The 26729-nt window shown below is 38.4% G+C and overlaps 1 protein-coding gene and 1 long non-coding RNA gene across 2 annotated transcripts in view; both read left to right on the forward strand.

Moving 5' to 3' along the window:
• Positions 1–4767, forward strand: part of CPE (carboxypeptidase E) — a 57607-nt gene extending 52840 nt beyond the window's left edge. The window contains exons 8-9 of the mRNA XM_059469948.1: positions 596–714; positions 2035–4767. Coding sequence (XP_059325931.1) covers positions 596–714; positions 2035–2133 — 218 coding nt within the window. The 3' untranslated portion in view covers positions 2134–4767. The remainder of the gene's footprint in view (positions 1–595; positions 715–2034) is intronic.
• A 10166-nt stretch (positions 4768–14933) lies between these two features.
• LOC132071981 (uncharacterized) overlaps positions 14934–26729 on the forward strand; it is a 75828-nt gene continuing 64032 nt past the window's right edge. The window contains exons 1-2 of the long non-coding RNA XR_009418274.1: positions 14934–15035; positions 15553–15592. This is a non-coding gene — a long non-coding RNA (uncharacterized LOC132071981). The remainder of the gene's footprint in view (positions 15036–15552; positions 15593–26729) is intronic.

Raw genomic sequence — 26729 nt, forward strand, 5'->3', positions numbered from 1 at the left:
TTGTTTCTCTGAGCCAAAGAAAAAACCCTTGACAATGCCTGGAAGCATGTAGATAGTGATGCTTCAAGGGTGATACACATATTCTAGGAAATTATGATTTGTAGCTTTTTCTGAAAGATGAGAAAGGTAGTCCCACTTATTTAAATTTGACGGGAATGAAATTTATTTACGCTTGGATTATCAGAATACCGAGGAACATTAAAAATCCCTATCACATGGCAAACAGAATCTCAGACATTTAGCAGGGACTTTACATTGGCTGGGCAGTGCTTCTGAAGTGGAGTAATGTCCCATAATGTCCTTTTCTTCAGTGTGATGGAGAGCCTTCAGCCTCAGCGGGCATAATATTTCATGGGGTCTCCAGCACAACTTCAAAATTAAAATGTTTTTGATTACCTGAAAGGAAGCAAATATGATACATACACACACACACACACACACATATATATATATATATATATATATGTACAGCCTTTCAGGCAGTCAAAAAGAAAGCACTGACAGGAATATAAAAGATTGACATATGAGCCTTGCTTCTTAGCTGTGTAATTAGTCTTATACATATTTATTTGGGTTCTTTTCTTCTTCTTTACAGCCAAGGATGGTGATTACTGGAGATTGCTTGTGCCTGGAAATTACAAAGTTACAGCCTCAGCACCAGGCTATCTAGCAATAACTAAAAAAGTGGCTGTGCCCTTCAGCCCTGCTGTTGTGGTAAGTGTTCACATGTGTTCATTTATCCTCTATTATACATTTAAAAGGTCCCTTTTTCCTTCGTGGTATGCTTCTAAGGAGGAGGTGATTTTTCAGAATATTCTAGAACATGTGAATTTAGAAAGTCTGGAAATTACTCTTCTAGCACTTGATGCACCAGCCACTGAGAGCAATCTCACTGTAAACTCATTTAATATCTTGGCGTTATTTATAACAAAAAGACACAGAGAAGGGAAATATTGCGATAACATGTTATTGGTACATGTTTGAATAGGATATTATGGAATATCTTTTAATAGCACAACATAAAAAGTAAGAGATGTTGAGGTTTTGATGTAGACATTTTTTAAATTTAATTTGTCAAATGAGTACCTGCTTAGGTTCGAACCAGTGGCCAGCTCTGTGCAGAAAGGTAGCAATGAGCTACTGCTTTCCATGGATATTCAGTGTGTGAAGTTGATAAGATCTAGACTCCATCTAAGGTTTCAGAAGCATTTTAAATTCACTGTCTGAACAGATGTGGAGGTATTTAAAATAAGTGCTATTTCAATAGTGTGAATCACATATTAAGATATACTAAAGGAAGAAGTTTTTTATGGAAAGGGTGATAAAGTTCTGGAATGGGCTGCACCATGTTTTAGTTGAGGTGTTAGGGCTGGGTTGGATTTGATGATCTTTAAGGTCTCTTCCAACCTAGCCATTCTGTGAATTCTGTGAAACTAGCACATGGTATCTACATTAATGAGCCATGTGTTAGGAAAAGCTCCCTGGATTTTTTTTGATGGCATAAAATTGAATACATGTTTTGAAATGCTGGGGGTCTGCAGTGCTCAGCTGGTGTTAGCTGAGATTAGCTCAGCTGGTTACACAGTGGAGCTCATAAGAGTTGGACTTGATGATCCTTGTGGGTCCCTTCCAACTCACAATATTCTGTGATCGGTGTTGGCAATATGCTGATGATACCTTTTATAATATGCCACATGATTTATGTGGCTGGCTGTTATTCAGTTTTAATTTCATTGGCCCATACTTTCTGAAATTTTTAGTCAAGTCAAATACAAGTGGACAGATGTCTGGTTCTTTAGGAAATTTTGCTCACCTGTGTGTATTTTTGGATAAGTTACTGTACTGATATACTAGTACTGCATGTATTTTAATCAGCTTTGAGACACTTTGGAATAAACCCAGCCTGAGCCAGAAGGTACCTCTCTAAGCCCTATGTTTGTGTTAAGCACCTTCTTTCAATAAATGACTCTTAAAAGCCTAACTATTCTCTATCTGTAAGTCTTACTGATGTTTCTGATTGTTTCTCTTAATCAGGTTGATTTTGAGCTGGAGTCATTGTCTGAAAGAAAAGAAGAGGAAAAAGAAGAGTTGATGGAGTGGTGGAAGATGATGTCAGAAACACTAAATTTTTAAATGATGATTTTGGCTTTACAGCTTTTAATCTATTATATGTTGACTTAGTATAATGTACTGTGGAAAATCCCTATATTCTAGATTTTGTGCACTTCACAATAATTAACTTTGAATTTTTCAGTCATCTTTTGATTAATATGATTACAAATAACTACTATCCTCCTAGATAGATAAATAAGTTATTAATTTTCTTTCATATTGTTATAGAAAATTTACTCTTCTATAAAAATCAGAAAAAATGAATGAATATGCAGCCTATATGACGGTAAAATCTGTTGTGTATTATTTGCAAGTTCAGAATATGTAGGTTAACACTTGATTTTAAAAAATAAATATGCTGTAGTTGATTACCGATACTGCCAGAAATATTTGACAGTGCATAGTAGTAGACAGTGCTCTTTACTTAATTCCATAATGGATGCTATTGAAAAGATTTATAATAACAGTGTGTGGTGAAATAATGTTTTGCAAGGATTAAAATTCAGTATAACACTTTGTATGTCTCTGGTGTTGGAGCTATTTAAACATGTAAGAAACACAAGCTGACTTCATTTTAGTAAGAAGAAAAAATCTGTGTAAACTCTTTAATAAAAGATGGCATGGAATGAATTCAGGAAAAAGCAGAGCTTTATTCCTTAAACAGTTGATAATATTTGGAGATCAGGTTTTAAGTACTTCTCATTAGTTGTTAAACAAATTAGAAATTCTGAGTGGAAGAAGAAGATCTAGTGCATCTCATTTATGAGATTGTGCATCTCTAGGCTGCTTGTGTTTGTTCAACGGCAAGAAAAAATAATTTCAGGTGTAGTCTGTTTTAATTAAATAATTACCTTTTCAAAAATCTTTACTTGTATCCATGATGTCTAGATAATCAGCTAAGAGTTCATCTTTTCAGTCAAGGCTATCAAAATATTACAGTTTAGACAATTAGCTGGAAATCTACTGAGAGTGTAATTTTAGTGTTGCAAGTCAATAATGGATTTGTGTCAAGCTCTGTTTCTTCTGCTGGCTAGTCTTACCTAAAACTAGAAACAAGACAGATACGTGAAATTTTTTTCAGTGTGGTGAAATTTTCAGAAAAATGTTGAAGTTGATACAAAAGCAACTTTGATTTAAAACCATTCTTTTTGGTCCCTTTTTGATTTTTTTTAAAACTTTAATTAACATGCTATAGTATTGTGGCCAAGATGAGTGAAATTTGCAGAGCCAGAGAATACACATGGACCACAGCAGGTGCAAGTTTGGTGTAATTCTTCGGAAGTGACTCCTGGTATGCTACTTGAGATAAGCTAAGCATCTTGTCTGTTTGAAAGCTTACATATATTGCTAGTCTATTTTAATTCAAGATCAGATATTTGATAGAGATTTCCTTCCTATGTTTCTTTTATACCACTCTCTGTGTTTTGATTAGCATATTATTTTAGCTGGTGCTTGTTTGGAACCAATCAAGAGCGGACTATCACACTCCTGCTGTAAGTGAAAAATCACGTATTCAGGTGCAGGATCCAAATTTACCTCCTTTGGGTATTAAAAAATTTACTGCAAGTACTGTTTTCTGAGAATTTTAAATTCTTTAATAAAAATAGGACTTGATCCTTTTAAGGAACACGCTTAAGGTTTGACATGCCATGGTAAACTGAACAGCAATAAAAAAGCATAAACTTTCTCTCTCTGATGAAGAGTTTGTGATGCAACCTGCAGCTCATTGGGGTTGTGGATGTTTAACTCCAAATTTCAGAGGAAATTTACTTACTCTAAGTCATTATATAGTGATGAGCTTTGGTTCTCCATTGCAATGAAAAACCCCAGTGGCAAATAAAGATTCTTATCTGAATGTGTCTTAATAACACCTTGTAGCTAGCTGTGCACAAAAGCATGCATAAAGGATGCCTGGTTACACCAACTTGGATGTCTATGACAATTTGAAAGGCCAAGATGTGGCACAGAACACATTCTATGTCTGTAAGTAATGACCTTGTTTTTAATTGAACCAGGTAAAATTGAAGCAAATGGTATAAAAATGAATTATCACAAGATGTTGCTGTCACATGGGCAAATGGCTACAGGAGTGTAAACTAATGTAATAAGGCAAGTGTATATTTGTACAGAACACCCTGGTCTGCCTCTTCCAAACCTAAGAATTTCAATCCAAATGACACTTCATGGTACAATGCCTGTCATGCATCCAGTCTTCCTGTGGCATAGTTAGTGCAGACATTGCATCAAAGTGATCTCGTAACAGGTTTCTAATCCACACCTGTGTGATGTGTGTGAGATCCCCTGGTCTACTGTTTCATACATTTGCAATTAAATGTGCTGTCCCTTAAGTGATCTGTTTGTTGTGCTCTAGGTGACTGCTTGCTATTACTGTGTTGAGAAAAGGTAAAAGTGATTAAATGTTTCAGCACCAGAACCACTGCCACTGTTCTTGCTCTAGGTAAACATCCTTAAGAACAGCGTAGCCAGGACTCTCAATAAATTAATTCATTTTGTAGCTTGCTGAGCTGAGCTGTGTTGTAGGACTGTGTATGTTTAATGGAAGATTAAAGTGTTATGTGATGCTAAGCTTTTGGTTAAAAAGGCACATGCTGTACTATTGTACAATAAATCTACAGTTTTATTTTAAATGTAAAATGTGTGAGTAATTTGCAGGTTCAAAATGTGACCTCTTTGGCCGTGCATGTCTGCAGAGTATGCCATAAACATCCTCAGTGTGTGCCAGTTAATTTGCTGCTTGAACAGAGAAAGGAGACCAGGATTTGTGCTGATATCTCTCTGAGAGCCATCCACAGCCCCTTAACTTTGTGCCAGAACATCCTCCTTTTGGAGTACGTGTCTTTCTGAGCACTTCTCCCATGGAGGCTTTCAAGTCAAGTAAGGGAGATGCATGAGATGCTCTGCTCCATGCAGGCTTGGTGGGGACAGGGCATGCACTTGTGTGTGTCTGCCTTACAGTGTTTCCGTATTGATCCTTAGGATTAGAAAGCACATTGTGCAGTGTGTTTGCAAATCTGTGGTGCTACACATTCCTTATAACTGCAGGGGTCAGGATTACAGAAAAACAGAAGTCAGTCAAATTAAGTCACTGCATCTGAATTGTGTTTGCCGGTTAGGTTGTGGTGTTCACATCCATATACGTGAATTCACATACAGCCTTGGCTAGTCCTGAGCTGCTAATGACATAATTAAAGTGTAAACTAAAACTGAGATGGTAGATTAGAAAGAATTGCTGCCAGATTTTTCTGCGTTTCTTTTTTCTAACAGCTATAACAGGTGTCTTAGGAACACTTAATAACTAGGCCATGAAACGAAGAGCTTTCAGAGAAGATAGGTTTAGAAGAGCTGGAATTTAAAATTAAAAGATGCTGTTCCAATGAGCTGATTTTCTCCCGTGTGTTTAATTTGACTCATGTTTGTGGAGGCTGTAGAATAGCAGCAGTTTAATGATGGCCTCTCTGAGTTAGAGCAGCTCTCTAGAGCTGCTTCCCAGTAAACCTGCTCCACTGGAGGAGTGCCTTGTTTCCTGCTTGTGGTTTGCTCTGGAAACGCAGGACTGAGAAATGCTATTGCAGTGCTTACTTTCTACCTTCCTGAATCTTGCAAAATACTTGTTCTGATCATCTCCTTGCAGGTATTTTATTCCCTGTGTATGTTTCTGTTTGTGTAGAGCTATGTCTGTTATGAATAATTTACTGCTTGTTAAGCTAGATCATAGGTTTGGCCATTGACACAGCCTCTCTTCCATTATTTCTGACTTAGATAATTAAACCCAGAAAACAAAAACACTCAGGAGATTTTCTGAAGTCCGTGGCATTAAAAACCCCAAAACAGTGGGTTTGTTTGCCTCTTAGCTTTGAGGGTTCCAAGTGAATTTGCTTCAAGTTTTTGTTCCTAAAGCCTGCTTTAGGGAGAGAAGTGGATGACAACAGAGAAGTTGATGTAATCCTACATATCCAGAGACCAAGGCTTTCAGCAGTATGGCAAGTACTGTAATCAGCAGCAGAAAAATGAGATATTTAGAAACAACTGCTGTTTGCTTTTATTAACTGTGATAATGGGAGTATATTAATTGAGTTAAATGGCCTCACAATGCTGATCTTTCTTCATCCCTCCTTATTTTACCTCTCTGCTGCAGGCACTCTGTTTCAGCAATGGCTTAAACACATCCATGGTTAGGCATCATTTATCACACTGCTACATTTTCCCTGAATTAATGGTTCATAATCCATGTTATTTCATCCTGGTTCTCCTTTCATATTCAGTTAGGCCACTACACATTTTTGTAATCACACATCCCTGTTCACAGCGGAAATTGTCAAAGAGAGAAGCTGAAGAATTTGGCTCCTGCATTGGGAATGTAGAGGGAGTTCGACATCTGGAAATGCATTGGAAGCAGTCCGGTGTTGAGAAATGAGTGGATTTTACTGACCTTTTTTCTAATTATTCTTTAGTAAAGGCTGGATAGGGTTGTGTGGCTGTGGGATTCTAGGAGTGCAGTATGTCCATGCCTTCAGTGTTAAGATAAAGCTACTCTGGAAAAGTTCCTTTTATTACAAGACCTTTAAGCCTGGAATCTGAGTAGTCAGACTATCTGCTGTCACGGCTGTTCATTCTGCATGAGCAGCATCTTTTCTGGGAGAAAGCTGCAAAATAATTAACAAGAAATGAAATCTACTTTCACAATGTGCAGAATTGGTTATGGAACTTAAGTTTCATTGCAAGACACAAAGTAGAAATCATGGAGGTGAGCTGGAGTAGTTGCAACCCACAGCTCACATAAGCCTTTGAACTGCTGCTCAGTGAAAGGTAAGGTAAATCTGGGTGCCATTTTTGTTACATTCACCCAATGAGAATGTGATCAGGGCCCTAATTTAGAGACAAAATACAGAGCTAGATGAACATCTCACCTGCCAGTAGCATGGCAGCAAAAGAGGGGTGCACAGTGTTGCAGGACTGTGCTGCAATGGGAGATTGCAGTTCATGAGCTTAGCAGAGCACCAGCTCTGCAGTGTGCTGTGGTGCACGTGCTGGTGTCCAAGGGTGTAGAAACAACATCCTTCCCCCGTACTGCAGCACCCCTTGCACAAAAGGTAAATTAAACACATTTCAGAAACTATGGACGGCACTCCAGAGAGGACTTGGCTGCCAAGAACAGTACAAAATTACAGTCTGACTTCCTTCAGCTCACTAAATATCCGCTCATGTGGCTTTTCTTTGCTGCTTCCAGTTTGCTCGCAGGGTGTGTCAAGAGCTAGCTCAGCCTGAGAAGCTCAAGGATCACTTGTTCCAAGACCCATCAGGAGTGGATTACAGGGCTTTTTGGGGTCTACAAAGAGTCCAAGTTTGCACTTAGAATTAGAGAATCACAGAATGGTTTGTGTTGGAAGGACCTCAAAGATCCTGTAATTCCAACCCCTCTGCAATGGGCAGGGAACCTTCCACTAGACCAGGTTGCTCCAAGCCACATCCAGCCTGGCTTTGAACACTTCCAGGGTTGAGGCTGTCAGAGCTTCCACACCATAATTGGCACAACTGTGAATTTGTTGGTGTTCTGCAGTGTCCTGTTCAGTCAGGTGCCCTGGCATGGCCTGAATGAAACTTGAATCTTCTGGTCTCCAGAACAGGGACCCCACCCGGAGCTTGCTTTCAGCCTGTGTGCTTGGGTTTCCTTCAGCAGAACACAGCTGCTGCAATTTCCTGATGGTATAGAAGGGATGAGCTGGCCTGTGCCTGTGACTCCACACCAGAGTGTGGGAGGCACACATTAAGACTTGGAAGCTGGGAGTTGTTCCTGGATTCCATAGGTTAGACATGATCGAGACATGGTTTCTGAGAAGTGACTGAAGAAACTCAAGTCTGTAGAGGAATATCAGCAAATGTGATATCACCTACTTTCCCCTCCAGATTCAGGTAATATATTTGAAGGTTTATCATGTTACTCGTATTTATCCTTGTATATGCATATATCAGCATATCTGCTTTGTTTCCTGTATGGGAGGGAATGCTTTTCAGTTTAAAGAAGTTTTGGATGAAATACAGAAGCAGCTTTGGGAGCAGGAGTACACTGAAAAACATCTGACTGGCTTGTGCTGCTCAGCATTTATTATTAATGTGTGGGAAAGGAGGGCATTCACTCCAGTCCCAGTGCTACTAGGTTTCAATAGACATAAATAAAAGTTTTGGAGGCCCATTTTTGCACACATTTAATGCAGAAAAATTTAGGACCCAGAAAAGTCTTAGTGCAAATAAAAGCAGTACGGCAACATTTATCTTTTGGATTCACTGTGTGCATACATACATAAGCATGTGTGCATACATACATAAGCATGTGTGGGAGCAAGGGAGCAGGGCAAGAACGTACGTCATCTTCCCTAGGCTATTTTAGTCATTTAACTGCCCAGAAATCCTCAAAGGCACCTACTCTGTTTGCCATGAAGGAAATGCAGGCTCCTTGTTTTATGAATGGCGTCTAAATTAGACTCCTATGGCAGGCAAGTGAACCCCACGCTGACCCTTGTGTTAGGGGCTGGATGCTCCCAGGGGGCCAAAAAGGTGCCCCTGACTGGGGAGAGCCAGGCAGGCACCTCCAGAAGGGGCTGTGCAAGCCTGGGATCCAGCTAGTGCTTACAGGAATGTTCTAAAATGCATATCATACAGCTCTGCTGTAGCTGTGACCGAGCCAAACTGTGTGGCTGCCCCGCATTGCCTCTCAGGCACCAGGTGCTCATCGTGCACTGTGCTGAACCCTTTGTAGATGTAGAGCTGAATCTTTTACTGCATTTTGACCTAAAGGTCTTACCAGATGTTTTAGCAGGGCTCTTTGCAAAAGAAACCTCTAAAGGGATTACTTTCTTATGCCTTCTTCTGGAAACTGAAAGACTAAATGAAGAGAAACTTCTTGTTATACCAGGACATGATAAATGCCCTTCCAAATAAATACAGATTCTGTCTTCAGCTTTCTATTTCCCCGTATGTCTGACAGGACTCAACATCAGATACTTGTTAACATATGTGGTAACATGCAAGATGTTAAACATCTGCAAAATCTTCTGATCATTTTTGTAATGTCTGAAAAGTTAGACATAGCTTGCAGGGAATTTCCACTGAAAAGAAACAAAATTTGGAGGACATCCCAAGTTAAGTCATTCAATATTTGTTTGCCAATGCGTTGGATGGTATTATAAGATGCCAAGATAAATTCAAATTAACATGAAAAATATGCAGTCATATTGGTTGTAGGTTTACATAAGTTGCTGGCACACTATGTCAAGAATTCTCAGATAAATAGTTGCCAGGAAAACAAAGTTCAAATGAAAAAATAATAATTATATATAATAGATTTGAACAAGTGGCACAGAAGAATGAAATTTTTATTCAGTGAGATTTTTCTTCAACAAAGCACTTAAATATGAAGATGTATTCACAGACTGTTTCCAAATTAATTTATCTCAAACCCCTTATTTAATATTTAAGGAAATTGGAGCCAAGATAAAAATAGAAAACCCTAGGAATTTCAAAACAAAACCAAAAATTTTTAAAAAGTAGAAAAATATTGCAATGAATATTTCTGTACCAAAATAATTCATTTATGATAAAGCTTCCTAGATGCCTTAGATGCCTTTGGAAACTGTGGGTTGAAAAATAATTTCTAAAAATAGCTATTGAAAGATAAAGAGTAAAATTTTGAAAAGCAAACTATTTTGCTTCAACTTGATTCTTTCATCCATAAAAATGAAAATTTAGATTTTTGATATTTTATAGTATAATGTTTACACTTAAAAGCATTTTTACTAGTTTTGTAGCTTTTATTAATGCAGCCACATAATTGAAACCACAGTCTAGCAAAGAAAGACTGAACAAGATCAAATAGTTGGCAGCTGGAACTAGGCAAACTTAGAAGCAGAACTAATGTTCAGTATTTTCTCAGTGAGGCTAATTTACCTTTGAGATAGTTCATGTAGCTGTGCAGTAGATTTTTCATCACAATAATTTTTTTGAAGTAAGTCTGTTGTCCTTTTTAAAAGCTGTTTAAATGCTTTTGTGTTCCTTGGTTGAGCTACTTTATTCTTCATGGGGTACGCCCTTACAGTTGATTGTCCCACCTGGTTTAATTGTTTCCTGAGATTTTAGATAATCACACATCCCTTTGAGCTTCTGCTTCATTAATCTAAGAGCATTTTTGGATTCACTAATTACAGGGTTCTGAAAATTTAGGCTTGGATTCCGTGGGCAGTATTTGTATGCTGTTAAAAATATCTGGGTATTGATTTTCCGTGCTTGCATTGGAGTTACTTCTCTTATTGTCTGTGATCTGAATGAAGCTAAGTGAGATTTTTTTAGCTTTGATTCTGAGCTGAATTTTCAAGCATTACAGAACCTGGTGAAGTGTTACAGAAATGCATTTGGTATTCAGATCAATTAAAATGCTCTGAAGGGCTTTCTTTCCTCCTTCAGTGTTACATGCTTCTTGGTTTTCTTGGAATTGTACTTTTCCTAGAATTTAGTAATTAAGACTGGCTTGCTTGCATGATATTTTTAATGTTAGCAGCTTCACTCGTATAATATCTAAGAAAATATTTTGTATTGCAAGTCTGCATTCCTCAGAAACACATCTACTTCCATGGGGAGAGATGAGATGTCAAAGCCATACATTTTTTCTTCCCCATTTCAGTATTTTCTAATTTTTCTTTCTCCATACCCTCATTTTTTCACTCTAAGACCCCCCGAGATGGATGCTAAAATACTGATAAGACCTGTGCACTGTAAAAGGTGCTGGTTTCCAAGTCAGTAAATGTGAAAGAGGTTGCAATATGATGATATCTATCACCTAAAAGGTGCTACTAAGCTGCTGGTAGCAATAGAAAGTCATAAAGTCACAGAGCATGCACAGCTTTATCATTTCTGTTGAACAACATCATTATTCTGGGCTTTTAGATAGAAATTGTTGAAGGCAATGAGTTCATGTTCTATCAGATTTTCACTCAGGAATTATCATTCTTGAAGATGGGGCTAGAAAGGTGTCATCATAGAATGTAGTTCAGTTCCTCTTATGGTTAAGTCTCTTATATTAGACCGAACTATTCCATGACAGCTTTTAGACAAATGGCTGCTTAGGTGGATACTGTGGAAAACATGAAAAAGCACTCACAAAATGAAAACAAAGGCTTCTAACAGGGTGCAAGGCCCAGCACTTTTCTTGGCATATTACAGTCAATTGAAGTTGATTCTCATGGTTTTATTCAATTTCTCATTTTGCCTTGCCAGGCATATTTTTCCTCCAAGACAGGATGACCCATGAAATGGTTTTGCTTGACCTACCCTAATCCCCACCACAACAATTTCAATACTTAATGAAGTTACTCCTCTAAATAGTTGGAACTGCTGCTTTATTGTTTTATAGTCTTGGATTACGACCTGGATAGTCTTAATCTTAGAATCAAAACCATGCTTGGTAATGAGAGGAAATATCAGGATAAGCTTAATTAACTGTAGGCGAGCAGCTAAGAACACAAACATCCAGGAGCACGTCCAGTGAAAAAACTCTTTCTTGCCTACAGCTGGAGTTAAGAACTGGAAGGCTGTGTGTTTTTGGAGACACTGAACATACAGTGAAGGAAAATAACAAAGTCACACCACACTTTATATTTTAAGCCACATAATTTTGTGTCCCTTCTCTGGGCGCAACTGTACTATGGATTGTCACACCTGACTAGTTAATTGGTGGGGAGGAGGGGAAGCTTAAAAAGGGGATTCTGTTTGATTTATTCTTCTTTACACTTCTCTGTAATCAAGTAAGTAACGACAACTCTTTAGTAATATTTCCTCTAATATCACAGTCACAACTTATGTTACTCAGATTCTGCCAATCTCAAGCATATATTTTCATTTTAAGTTTTCCAGATATTTCTTCTAGAAATGATGTTGAAACCTTAAAACTTGATTATGCATTGAAACTTTGGGGTACTGAGATTAGGCTGAAGGTCCACCATGGCCACCAGTGGCACTGCTGTGGGGATGGTAGCAGAGATGTTCCAATATGTACCAGATGGGAATCTGTGCTCTGTGCAGCCAGGCAGGAACTTGCTGGAATATTTTAAAGCAATACTTCAATTCATTTTGCTTATACCAATAGTATAATTTCTACCTCTGTGGAATGTATAATGATTTGTTTACAATGAGGGTACAAAGAGGCAACGTGAAGAGACACAATGGGAAATAATAGCTGTGTGGAGATGACAGGCCCTATCCATACAAACTTTCAGCTCTCATCTGTGTTCTAGTTCAAGGAATGTATCTCAATTACTTTCACATCATACTTTTCCAAAGAATGTTTTCCCTTTAGAAAGCTGCTGATCAAAATAACCAAAAGATAAAAATCAAGTTGTGCAATCATTTCCAGTTACAGCTTCTTTTGTTCCCTCAAAGTCTTTAATGTTTGAAAACCTCGCTTTAAAAAACTAAAAAGCAAATGAACAAAAGCTACAAAACCACTTGGAACTTGGATTATATGTATGTGGAATATCTAATCATAAAATTAAGAAATGTGCAAATCCCTACATATCTTTTAATTATTACTTGATGAACAAAATTAAAGAGGATCTGGATATCTATGCCATTATGTTTCCACCTTGAAATTCTGTGAAGGGAGAAATATGTTATGTCTTCTTGCTGGGCAGGATCCTGTGCTAGAGAGATAAAAATATAACTGGATGAGATGATTACCACCTGTATCACCCTAATCTAATGTTTTACAAGTCATCAAATCCAGGTATTTAAGCACCTGTTTGGCCCTTATCCGAGGTCTCCTTAGAGAGGACAAGAGACTAAATATGTGCTGAACTGGCTGCCTACCTCCCATTGTGATTAAAAAGACCTAACTGCCAGAGTCCATTTTCCACTCTGGTTTCAAAACCCATGAATTCAGTGGAATCACTCTGGATTATAAATGTCATCCTTGGGAGTAGAAAATGACCTTGTGTCCCTTTTCTTTCCACCACAAAGATCCTCTTTCCAGCTTTCCCATGTTGAGCAAGGACAGATTGGCACGTGCTACCACTGCACATTTCCCTCCCAATTACCCATTTCCTCTCCTCTGTGCATTTTTGGAACAATGTGTCATGTTCTGAAACCTCACATACCTGAAACATTTGGAAACACTGAGTTCTGGACACATCTGGTTATTAAATTTGAGATGGCTGCCTCTTCTGTAAGTAAAACCCTCACAACTGCCATCGGAAATTCCATTAAATTTTCCCCTCTGTGTTAAAATTTTGCCTCAAATATTTTACTGCTTTATTTATTAATAAATAAGTTTTATAGTAGCCATGAAAAACACTACAGAAACTTATATGAAAAATGTTATTTTTAGGACAAGGACGTAAAATCGTCTTCCAGGTGAGAACATATACCCCCACAGCTAAATTCAGTGGTAGAGTTTGCCATCCACTGTGGTGAATGCTCAGTGGCAGGTTATGGCCTTTGGGAAACAGAACTGTAGATGGATAGAAATAATGTTTTTCTGAATACTTTTACTGTGAAAATTTGTGTGTGGCCATATGATCAGCATACAGTTTCTTGTAAAGTTCTAGTGTGAACAGCTTGATAAACCTGTTGGTTGACTTCAGCCTACTGATGTTTGACATCAAACTGACATACAGAAGGGCTCTCAGTACAAGCTTCATCCTCTGTTCTTAGGAATTAGTAGAAGACTGTCTTTAGAAATGTCTTGACTCTCCTCTACTTGCTTGGAGTAACATTTTTCCTGTGCCAGCAGAGTGTAAATGAGAGGCTGGCTGCTAACTTAAATGCTGAGTAGCCTTGCTAGAGCTAGCAAAAAATAAATGAGGCTCATCAATTGTATGCCATTGAATTCTCTGTGTCTTCTATCACGAGGTGTTCTTTCTCCTCTGAATTTTAAGCATCATGCTATTTCCACTTTGGATAAAAAGCCCCACCCAACCCGTTAAAAGTTATTAGAAAATTATCAAGCATCCATTTGTATATAATCTCTTCCATTTATGATTTTTTTCCTTCAGTTAAGAAAAATTTATTTCTCTTTTTGAAAAATAAGGCAGATATTACAACTTTGTATAAATAGAATTACCTTCTTTTTACATCTTGCTCTCTGAAAAAAATTTCTGTTTACTTTATTAATTCATTAGGTAGTAAGCTGGGGATCAGGTAAGTGATAAGTAAGGTAATAATTTGTAAGTAAGTGCTTTTATTTCTGGTAAATGGGTGGGGAATTGATCTCCAGTTACAGCAATGGCAGCTTTTAGTAACTACAAGCTAAAAGGCTAAGGATATGTCTGAACTAACTTGGGTGGTGCTGTGCCTGCCTGTGACAAGTTGTGAATTTAGGGCTGAAATAAGTTTAAGGATGGTGGCAGAATGAAGAAAACAGTCCACAGGAGGGGATGGAAGAGATGTACTAGAATCTTTCACTACTTCTGTAGCTATAGATTATTACAAATTTAATATTAAAGACAACTGAGTTGCTGTTCTATTGAAGAGAATGGAAATATTTACACAGTTAGTGATTGTACTGTATCAGTATCTTGCTGAATTAGTGTTCAACATATTTAGGAAAAAAAAGGAATTATTATCACCCTGGAAGTCTATTTACACTTGCTACCTTTTCTCATGGCCTAATGCCCAACAGCTGCACTAACAAGAGACATTATCAGCCCTAATTGTCCTTCAGCTCCCTCCCTGCTGGAAGGGACCAATCTGCTGACAGAGCCAGTGTAGTGTTTCATTTTAAAGGGCATTGGTTAGCTCAAACAGAGGGGTTTTGCTAACTTGACTCTTTTAGACTGAAATTAATTAGGGTGCTTGCCAACCTTCACCCCTTAGGCCAGCTGCGTATGGGCTCCGTGTGTGTTCACATCCTGAAGCACAGTGTAAGTAATATCCGTGGGTCAATAGCAAACAAAACCTGAATTTGATAAAGGAAATAATTTGAATATTAATTATAGTAATAACAAATATAAGAGGTAACACAGTGGCAAAATAACAGGCTAGAGTCTATTAAATGCATTTTTTGTTGCTGTACATGGTGCAAAGTATCATGATAAGACCAGTAAAGTGAACAAATGTGTTAACAAGGAGATCCAGTAATTTAAGCCCAAACAGCTAGCAAAAAAGAAGCTAAAATCTACTTTATTCATGCATAAATTATCATGCATTAAAAGATCTTTATTTATGCGTAAAATTAGGCCCTTGCTATATTGTTAAAATAGCAAGATTCAGGAAAAAAACCAGCTGTAGCCAGTTCTTGTACAACTTGCTGTTTGTAACTGTTATTGGGGCTTAAAGGAGCTTCCTCAGTTCCATAATGTGGCAACTGGATTTTGAAAGTAGAGGACACTTCCTTTTCTGGTAATAGTAAGGATTTTTTTCCTTGTTCTTTCTTTCCAGTGAAGAGCCTGTTTCTCTCTCATGTGCACTGGCAGATGGGGTAAGTGTGAACACATTTATTTTTTTCTTTTGCACTCAGCATTCACTGCAGCATATGGGAGCCAGGAGAGGAATGAGTGGAAGGTGAGAGTGCTCAGTGACAGAGCGGCCTCCTGGAGAACCTGGTGGCCGGGGCCTCTCATGCACTGTGTCAGAGCAACGTGTTCCTTTGTAGCTTTCTCTGTCTTATAAGTCAACCTTTGCATTCTGGACCCGGGTCAGTTTGTGTCTTGAAAGAACTCCTCCAGAAAAGATAAATCTCACCATAAATACTGGGGAAATGTGCTTCAGAGGTCTAGGCCTGAGTGTAAAAGCTCAGATTCTTAAACTGGAGTGAGGCTGGAGTGTTCAAAGTGGTGGGGGATTGCTCAGCACTCAGTTGTTGCAAGACTTCGAGATGGCCAAGCTCCGCTTACAGAAGCACCTAAATGTCTCCCGTTCTTAATTTGGGTGTGCTGTGCCTCCAGCAGAGGTCACAGCTGGGGAATTCAGCAACCATTACCAAGTAATGCAGAAGGATAGGGTTCAAAGTGGGGATATGTAGCTGCTAGCAGCTCACACAGAGTGGTGAGCTGTGGGAAACACCAGTGTCCCAAACTTTCTCTCTTAGAACAGGATTGGGAATGTGCCATGTGCCTGCCTGGGACAGTGACTCATGGCTTGGGGTGCATGGTAGGAACACCCTGCAACTGTGGTGTGGAGCAGTCCTTAGCCTGCACAAAGTGGACTCTGCCTCCCTGCCATCCCAGGACTTGGCAGTGCAGTTTAGCTGCTCTCGCTTTCTCAATAACAGATTAATTAGTTACTGAAAGTGGCATCGGAAAGACTGGGATTGCTCTTCTCTCCTCCACCCAGTGTTGCTCCAGAGTGAGGTAGTGTTGCTGTCAGGGATGAGAGTTCACATTCCCTTCAGGGGATGACCATTGAATCCCAATCACCTGTTGCTGCATGAGAACAGTTCCAAATCCTAAAACTTTCAGCAGATGTACCTGCCCAAGACACTGAGAGTCAGCAAGTGGCTTCTTCTGGAATAGTGCTTTTTGAATGGTGCTGAATCTCTCATTGGCACCAGGTTCTTGGGATTGAGTAGCCTGGAGGAAATCTGTTCTGCTTCAAGAAAAAAAATGCATTGAGGAAAGCCAACTAAGGGGAAAATTCAGGTTCTTTAGACGGTGTAAGCCCCGGGAAATAGAATTACAATATATACTGCATACACTAGATGGCAATGTAATACCTGCATAACGAGGTTACCCCCACATTCAATAAAAAGTGTTGCCGGGTAGGTATTACGAGCTTTTTCAAAGTAATAGCTTTACATTAACTCTTTTACTGTGAGCAAATATTCTAACAAGGGGTGAAACACAGGACCAGTTTGGATCAGTAAAGGACCACTGAATTAGTGTTGTGCTTGTTCTCATTCATTTATTAATTTTCAGAAAAGTGTCTTTATTTGTCACAGAGCTTAATAATAATTTCAGAATGTAAACTCTGTTAGTATGTAGTTTGACCTTTGTTAGGTTTTGCATCTCCTATCCCGGTTTGACCCTAGCTCAAATAGCTTTGAAACATCCTTCCTGTATATTCCCTTTAGAATACTTCAGACACTGCAGATGTTCCCTTTTCATTTCCTCTTTTTTTTTTTTTTTTTTTTTGTCTGATGAGCAAAAGCCTGGGTAATAGCTTGGTAATGTTTCTGGGACATAAGGAAGCTTTGTTGCATGTATATATCAGACTCACCTCCACCTCAGACTTTGCTGTGCCTCTCTGGATTTAGCCCAGCTGTGGATAATCCTGTGATAGTATTTGATTTAACATATACTGTACTGTACTTTAGGTTTTCATATATTTAGGTGATTGCCTCATTCATCTAGAACCATGAATATTCAGTATGGCTTTGTACTATAATGACAAACTTTTTCTCAACTGTTTTGTGTTTTTTTTTTGTTTGGGGTAATTTTTTTTTCAGTTGTTACTATTTATTTGTGTCGTATACCATTTAAATAAAATTCAAGGGACACCTGCTCTCCTGAGCTCATAGCAGAAATTCTAATTGATTCTTTTGTAGCACTGCTATCACAAATAATCAAACAGGGAAATTGTGTTGCAGCTTTTGAATGCTAACAGAAAATTTAATATTGCAATTTGAACATGTTGACCTTTTAATCTAAATTTAGATTCAATTCATCCCCTTTGCAGCTAGTTTTGTTGTGCAATCATAACTAAATGCTTCTTAGTGAAGCTCTTGATGTTGTTTTCAGTCAATGAAAGATTAGTGGGACACTCCAGGTGGTTTTCTTCAGTATTTGTGGTGTCTGTGTTGAAGAGCTGCAGTAGCAGAAGGCAACCATCAGTAATCCCACATGACCCTCAAGAATCCACAATGTCAAATATCAGTCTATATTCCCAATAGCTGCTCAACTTTGTTTTTCAGGTTTTCATTTTCTATCTCCCAATTAATTCTTCTAGTATTGCCCCCCCTAAATCAGTCCCCTCTCTCTCTGCTTATTACTTCCATTTTATCCACCCATCTGCTTTTTTTAATTACCTTTTCCTTCCTCCTTTTTCACTGTATAGAACATACATGGAACAGGAATTTATATATTGGCTTAAAGGGACTTAACAAAAAATATTTAGATTTCTGTTTCCATCCTGGGATGGCTTTGGATGGATTACTATTTCTTTATATGCTTTGGCCCTGTCACATGTTCAATTGATCATTTGTTTTCTCAACAGGGCAGATGAATGTAAACATACACATGAAAACACAGAAACATGCAGCACTGCATTTCATGCAGGACTAATTGCTGTCTTGTATTTATCCTGACCGTAAAGGGCTTGGGTTGAAAAGGGCCTTAAAGGTCATCTTGTTCCAACCCCCCTGCCTTGGGCAGGGACCACTTCCACTGGACCAGGTTGCTTAAAGCCACATACAACCTGGCCTTGAATGCTTCCAGGGATGGGGCATCTTTCTTCTTGTGGTCTAATGTGATAAAAGCTCTCCTGCCATGCTGCCTTAGCCACTTTTCCAGCAAGGACCTGCTCTTGCAGTCAGAGTTGACAGTGGACCAATCCTTGAACAGGGACCTCTATTCCAAACCAGCATGAGTTTGTGTTGTGCTGCAGTATTTCTTGCCTCAGGGCTTTCTTTTAAGGTGAAGCAGAAAGTGAAATCTGAATTAATTCATTAATTTATGGAAAATGCCTTCCCTAGCTTGGTAGTATGGCCTTAGATAAAAGTCAGCTGAAAATTCTCTGTGAAATCCTTTTGGTGTTTTTGATTGCTGAAGGGACCACAGAATAATTTCCTCCCTTCCTAATGTTGTACATACCACTGGAAATCTTTCATTGGAGACATTTTATTACTGTCATATTTTAACAAGTTAAAAATACAATTTTTTAAAGCCTATTATGTATATATTAAAAATATCTCTTCTTTGACCACAACTGGTTAGAGAATGTATTTTAGCAATCTGTTATTTGATTTACCTTTTGATTTGACTCTGACAGAAAGTTGTTTGTCCTTTTGGTTTCTGAGTGAGAGATTATGTTAACAGCCTTGGGTAATAGATGTCTTCATACCTGCATACAGAGCCGAAGATGACTACATTAAAGGGATTAATTTTACACAATTAAGTTTTTCACACAACTGAACACCAGTCTTTGCCTGAGTGTAGAAAAACAAGGCAACCTATGAGAACTGATTGTTTCACACTATAATTTTGGAGCTATAATTTTATGTCATCATAATATTCTATTTCAGACCAATTTCCTTGCTTTATAAGCTACTGCACAGTTCCAGGTGGTGGAAAAGAGCAGAAGACATTCCATATGTTATTATATTTCAACATAAAAAGAATGTGTATTAGGTAAGGAGGGAAAGGTCAGTGTAATTGGTTTAGCCTCCAGACATAAGTCTTCTATATAACTAATTTTCACAGTTCTTACTAGAAAATTCTGCAAAGTGGTTTCCTTAAGGAAGAGGGGGAAAATTTTTTCCCTGGTAAACTGATTTGATTCCAGAATTACTGACTTATTGAGATAAAAATGAAAACTTGTGTGTGTCCCTCTTTGATCAAAAATTCCCAAGATAAATCAAAAGTAAGAACCATCTAATAAGCCATGGATTAATGAAATGCTAAAATAACTGTTTTGCAGTGGAATGTCAGCCCATCTCTGTGGCACTTATAAAAACTCAGCCCATTTAGTGCTTTACAATTTCCAGCTGAAATTTTGTTTTCATTCTGTTGTTATTTATGGTTCTTTATGTGAAACACAACAAATCTGATGTGAATTGTCTCTTTCTTTGTTGTAAGTTAGGTAGCCAGACTGTGTTGATGATTGCAGTAGTATGTATTTGTTTTCTGTTTAGGCTGGATTTACACCGGCCCATCAAGTGTTAGGGTTGGTTGTATTTTCCTTTCTTTAAATTCAAATTCTTTCCCCATGAAGGTTTTTATTTAATTATGAGGTTCTACTTCCTAAGATGAAAATAGTTGTAGAGATAGTTCCCACTGCAAATCTTCTGCATTTTTTGTCTAGTTACCATGTTCAGACTGGACAGCTTTCCTATCTGACTTTCTGTTCTCTAGATTAAAATGCATTAACTGTGAAAGTGAGTTAAAAAATGAATCTTGGCCAATTTAGCAAGAAATGCCCACAGTCCTTACTGTGCTTTGCAGAGCTCTTAAGCTGAGTGGATGAGGCAGCTGACTGAAATTCCCAGAGAGAAAAGCCATATGACCATTACCTCGAAAGCAAGTCGTGTCCGAAAAATCTAAGTGGCAATAATTGTCGTGTTCACATTTCCAATTATTTCACCTGTGTGTTTTGGAAAAAACTCTTGCAACCCTTTGTTGAGCAATTGTTTCTTTAAGCATTTGCGTTTGCCTCGACGTCTTGGCTTATTGGGGGAGCCTGCTTTGTGAAGGAGCTCATCAAAAGCCATGGTATCTGGAGGCCTGACTTCCATTAGATGTGCCTGAGGACACCGCCTGGGCTGTGCAGAACTATGGGGCGTTGTGAACCTTTCTCCAAAACGATTCTTAAAAACACCCAACCTGTTGAGCTGGTGGTGGTAATGGTTATGCTCTCAATGTGAAAGAGGCATTTAGGATTATCTTAAAAATCTCATTGACATTCTTTGATCTTTATGCCTTAAACACAAGAGAGAAAAGGATGAAACAAAAAAAAAAACCCTCCTGCCCACCAACACGGAGAAAATGTTTATTTTCCTTTGGCATACAAATATGTGGCTGTTTTCTAAAGTATAAAAATTCTTTAATTTTTTTGTGTATGTAGTACACTGATATATAGAAACTAAAGTTTATTGAAAGTACATCATGCCTATGATGCATGCTGAATTCCCTCTCCCTTACCCTAAGCAGTGGTTGTGTTTATGCTGCACAGAAAGCTAAACTGGCACAGTCAGCATGCTTGCTAATTCTGTCAGTGGAAGGAAATCAAAATGCAAAGAAAAAGAATTAGAGGTGGTAAAAGTAAACAATAAAATATTAAATTTTGCTCAAGTTGTGATATAATGTGGATGGATTAGGTGAAAAGAGCAATTTTTTCTTGCTTGCAATTTTTTCCTCTCTAAGAAACCATGTTTTGTGTCTGCTGGTAGCTGAAACATCTGTAGGATTATGAAAAATTTGATAAGAAGAGATAATTTGAGTATTTGTAAAGCTCTAGGTAATTAAATTACCTTGAGTCAGGTGAAGAAAGAGTAGTGAGTAAACAAACATTTCTCATTGCATTTCAGAACTATCTTCTGGTGTCTTGTGCAGATTCATTGCAATAATTAGATGAGAGAGAAGCAGTTGCTATTGCAGCCAGCTACTGTTGAGAAATGAAACAAAAATCTAGGGACGATGAAATAATGGAGGGCACCTGGGAAGGCAGCTTGGGGTTTAGGAAGGAGTTTCTGGTGAGTGATAAGGCAGCGATATTGCGAACTCAAGAAGGAAAAAAAAAATAAAAAGTGTGTTTAAATTGGCAATAGATTATCATATGAGAAGGATAAAGGTTAGGAGATATTTGAGAAGGGAACAGCAGAGGTAGTGAGTTTAGGGGTGGAGGAGGTACTAGCTAAGGAGGGAAAATGGAGAGCAGCTTTTCAAGGCAGAGAGAGAACTTGGGAACTTAGAACAACAACAAATTCAAGATGAGAGGCAGCAGTGTAAGCACAGCTCTGACAAGATGATGAAGGGAAGAAGGGGCAGCCTGTGCTCATTCTGGCATGTGCTGAGCTCTTCTGGCAGAACTGCCATGCTGGTTTGTGAAACAAAGCATGGTACAGCATCGAGGGCTTGGGGATGGGGAGGTGTCAGCTCCTGGTACCCTGATCCCCAAAGAACGCAGACACAATTTTAGCAAACAACTTGTGTGAAGGACTGTGGAGCAAACAAACCCGGGAGGAAGCCAGGGTAGGAAGCCCTCAGGTAGCAGAGTGCAGAGCTGCCTAACTCAAGCAAACACCTCTTCAGACAGATCTTGTTTGCACTTCAACTGGTTTCTGATGTTGCTCGAGGCTGTATCCTACTGAACTTGAATGGTGTAAGGCAAAGAAAAAAAAAGTGGAAAATCTCTAATTCAGAGTGCTGAGAGAGTGTTTACAGGAAGTGGTTAATGGGAGTGCAAGGTCTGGTGATTAAAAAGCTTGCTGCAGCCTCCTGTCTTTGATCTTACCACGGTGCTTGTCCCATCGATCATTCCAATTTATTGCCCTATCTATGCACATTTGCTCTTTGTGAGACTATTTACACAGTCCATCCTCATCAGATTATCAGGTGATTTACGCCCTGTCTACACAAAACCAACTCACAATGGGTGATCCCATTGATGTGCAAGTGGGTTTTATACAATTCAGTTGACACTGAAGTAAATTGCACTGCCATAAACTCACAGGTTTATAGTGTGTGTGTGCACAAATGTGGATTAAGGGGTTGGCAGAATATCAATTAGACTGATGTGGATTAATGTACAGAACAAACTTTCAAAATAGAAAGAAACTTAGGTAAGGAATATTCCAAGAACTATTTTGCAGCATGGTGATCCGGATTAAAACCCACCCTGAAGCAGATCATGTCATGGTTTAAAAAACATCTAAATCTGAATATTTTTGAATTGTTAAAAAAAGGGGGGAAAAAACCTAAGAAAGTTGTTTAACATTTGGGGTACTGACTTCTCCCAACCCCCCCACTTATAAATAGAGGGGAAATACTTGAAAATATTTTTCAATAAAAGAATCATTTAGATGAAACACTACAGTAAAAACATGGCTCCTACTCACTGCACCCATAAAATAACTTGAATACTACTAAGATACTTTTAAATTCCCCAAGAGCCTAAACTACTACTCAATTTTAAGCATATTGGTAAGTGAAAAGAGTCAAGCCTAAGAGAGAACTCAATAGAAGAATTACTGATAGAAGTAAGATAAGGAAATTAAAAAAAAAAAAAACACAGAATAACACATGTTGTCACATCAGGGCATCTGCAGTGAACTTTGCTCTTATCTGGATATTGGGGGATGAAGAGCAGCTCTGCAAGCCAGTGAGTGGTGATGGGAAGTGTGGAAGCAATACTATCTCTTTTCTGTCTCTGGTGTGCTTGTGCTGCTCAAGAGAAAATTTTCTTTTCTGCGTTTGAGGGAAGTGCTTCCATACTTAGTTTTTACATCTACCTGAAAATTGAAAATACTCTCTCTACCTGGTATTCTGTTTGCATGGGTACTGCTGTTTAAACCTTAGGCTCTGGTTTAAGTGTTTTAAAGCTACTTGATTGTTTTAATATTGAGTCTTATCTTCAAAAGAAGGAGCAATAATGATTAAAAATTAAGTATGGTATGCTGAAAGCAACAAGGTTGAAGTGTGATTTCTTTGACATCACATCAGTTCAGGTTACTTTACCAGACACCCCAGCAAACTGGTGCTGATGTTGGATTGGATTAAGCTGATTGATTCTCTATTTGGGAATTAATGATAAAGATGTAAACCTCAGCTCCAATGGTACTAAATATTCTATGTCATTGTCTCCCTTAGGCAGGGTTCTAACTTCCTATAAAAGCAGGGAGTGAGCTATAGGCATTTAGCAGTTGCACTCTGAAGTGTTTGTGTTTAGCTAGATTTTGAATGAATGTGCAATAATTTGCTCTTTACTTAGTACTCTAGCTGCTCATTTTTTCCCAATAAAAATATGGGAGGGCAATAAACCTGCATCTTATAAACTACCAGGAGCAGAAGCCCAGCTTTCACAGAGCAGTCTCCAGTAGGAGAAAATAAATTTTCTGATAATGGCATTGCACTTTGTTTCTGCAGACAGCAAATTCAAAGAACACTTAGAGTAAATATCGAGCCATACAATAAGTCTCTTGAGATAGACATTTATTTGAATCCTGAATGATGTATCACTCTAATAAAGTCAAAGTCAGACAGAACTGAATAAAGGATATCCTTCACCTGCTGCTTGGCCTGTCACACATTTTGGAGATGAAGTAGTGGGTTACATTCACACAGCTACTGAAAGGTCTTAACAAATGAGAGAATATGCTAAAGAGACAGGGCAGCAGGTCTTGCTTCAATAAGAAACCAACTGTTCCCAAAGTGCTCTTTTTCTTTTGGTCCCTTCCCCCCGTGATTAATCCGTATTTGAGACTGTTGACCCAAGTGATCGTTCCCAAATGATTGTCTTTGCTTCCGCTCTGCTTAGTCACTATTATTCCAAAGCTGAGGCTCTGTGCTTTCCTCAGACGGTTTCACTTGTTCTGCTTGTCTCTATAGGTGTTTTCAGAAGATGTGTCTTTAATTAAGCTCAAGAGGAGTTAAACTAAAAATTCCAGGAAGGGTTTTAACACAAAGAATGAAGAACTGCTAAAGTTTAAATGTTGAAACATTTTGGCAGAGATAATAAAGTATGTTCATTACATTTGCTAGGAAGGGGAGACTGGAATGCCACACTTGAACAATTGCAAAGATTTAACACTTGGGTATAAGAACATTTTAGAAATAAATGTATAAGGTGGTGATTTTCCAAGTGGGACTGAAAGTTAAATTAAAATCAGATCAAGATGCATGAAAGGGTATTGCATACCCTTTTAGACTGGTGTTCTGTGATATGCTGACATTATTTTGGCAATATCAAAAGTAGCACTTTTATAAGTGAGTTCACACTGCCCCAGTAATTTCAGCCACAGAGCTACAACAACATAACTGGTGAAGAAAGATGAATGTGATTGATTGGATAGAGTGCATGGATTAATAAGTGTCAGAGCAGAGAAAAAATGTGCAATGAAGAGAAACGGGGCATGGGAGGAGAAGGAAAACAGGTGTTGTGGCTTACTAGAAGGTTTATGGAATTTGGCACAGAGTATTATCCCATATTTAGTGAAGCTGATGGCAAAGCTCCCATTAACTTTAATCATCCAGAATCCAGACATTTCCCAGGGTATCCAGAAAAAAAAAAGATTGTAGAGGGGCAAAATAATAATGAAAATATGGGAACTTGGACAACAGCAACACTGAACAATACAATCTTGTCAGGAGCCAGCCAACAGAGAAAAGTGATTTGTTAATAATAATCTTATTCTATCTTATTGACCAACTGAATGCAACTACAAACAAAGGTAGAACTGCTTCGAAGAAATTTCTGTCTTCTACATCTACCTAAATAAATGTCTAAATGTTAACTGTTGTGAATTTCCATGGCTCAGAACAATGTCTGTTATTTGTTGGTTCATTGTGATGATTTATAGAAATCCTCAGTTATTCTGTTATATCTAAACAGGTTTGGTGGGGCTCACTACAAGATATCTATTTTGAATGCTACCCATTTCAGTAGGAGAATAACTTCAGTTTTCATGCTCAAACCACAGTTCTCTCAGTCTGGTCAGAGAATATGTCTTAAGCTGTTCAATTTGCCACATATTGGTGAAAATGTCTTCAAGATACTTTTAATTATGTCTGAGACTACCTGGCTGTAAATAAGCTATGTACAATATGCAGAAGGGAGGAAATCTCAAAAACAGGTTCAAAAGAAGCTAACCTGATTGGTACTTAAATTATCACTCTAATATTTTTTTTTCAGTAGAAAAATCTGGATCACAGAAAAAATGGAAATTAAAAGTGCTCTGATTAAGATATTATTAAACAAGTTGCTTGATGCTATCTTGAGATATGGGACCATTTAAAGGAAGGTTTTAGGAATAGCAGAGAAAGTGGTGTGGTCTTTATTGTTATTATGTGATATAGTCACATTCAGTGGTATATACCATTTTCTTTATTGGATTGCATGATTCTGGGTTCAGTGATCCATGACCAGAAAAGGTCTTGGATTAATTTACTTCTAAACTTCAATTGCCTGCAGTCACAGCACAATGAACTGTCTATAATTATGTTTGAGAAGTGCTTGGACATAGGAATAAGATGTTTTTAATGAATGGATTTTTAATTCTGAGCAGCAGTTCCCAGAGTTATTTTCATGGGCTATACCTAACAGTTTGGACTTAGAATAAGGGCCTTATAATAAAAATAATCTGTGCCATAGTAAGTTTTTGTTCCAAGTCAGTTACAGGATGTTTGTATGCAAGGGAGGATCCAGCAACTTTACTGAATGAATCATTGAGAGGGACAAATGCAGCTGAATTTTCTAACAGTCATTTCAGGCAATATAACTTTCTGTCTCTGGCACCTGGCTTTGCTCTCCATCAGAGAGCAGTTGGGGGATGCCAGGCCTACTCCATAAATCCTGTTTCAGAACGTACGTGGGAAGAACTTTGCTGTGCAGCTCAGTTGCTGTCACAGCCAAACTGGTTGTGTTGGGATGGTATCAGCAGCCCTGATATTGCTGTCTGGGATGGTATCAGCAGCCCTGGCCTCCCTCTGCTTTATCACAGAGATGGCCACTGGGCTTTCTTGACTGGCTGCTCTTGGTTTGCAGGTCGTGCATCAGGCAGAATCTCTGTTATCTCTGTTAGCAGCTCTGGGAAGCACTTGGTGGCTGCAGCAGCTGTGGTGATCAGCAGGTTCTGCTGAGATCCACCACAACTGAAAGGCTCATGTATAAACAGCATAACAAGAATTTGAAGGTCGCAGTTTTGGCAACCTTGGCATTTCAGCAGAGATTATTTGGTGTTAATTGTG

This window comes from Ammospiza nelsoni, chromosome 4 (genome assembly GCF_027579445.1).
Source record: "Ammospiza nelsoni isolate bAmmNel1 chromosome 4, bAmmNel1.pri, whole genome shotgun sequence".
Lineage (NCBI taxonomy): Eukaryota > Metazoa > Chordata > Aves > Passeriformes > Passerellidae > Ammospiza > Ammospiza nelsoni.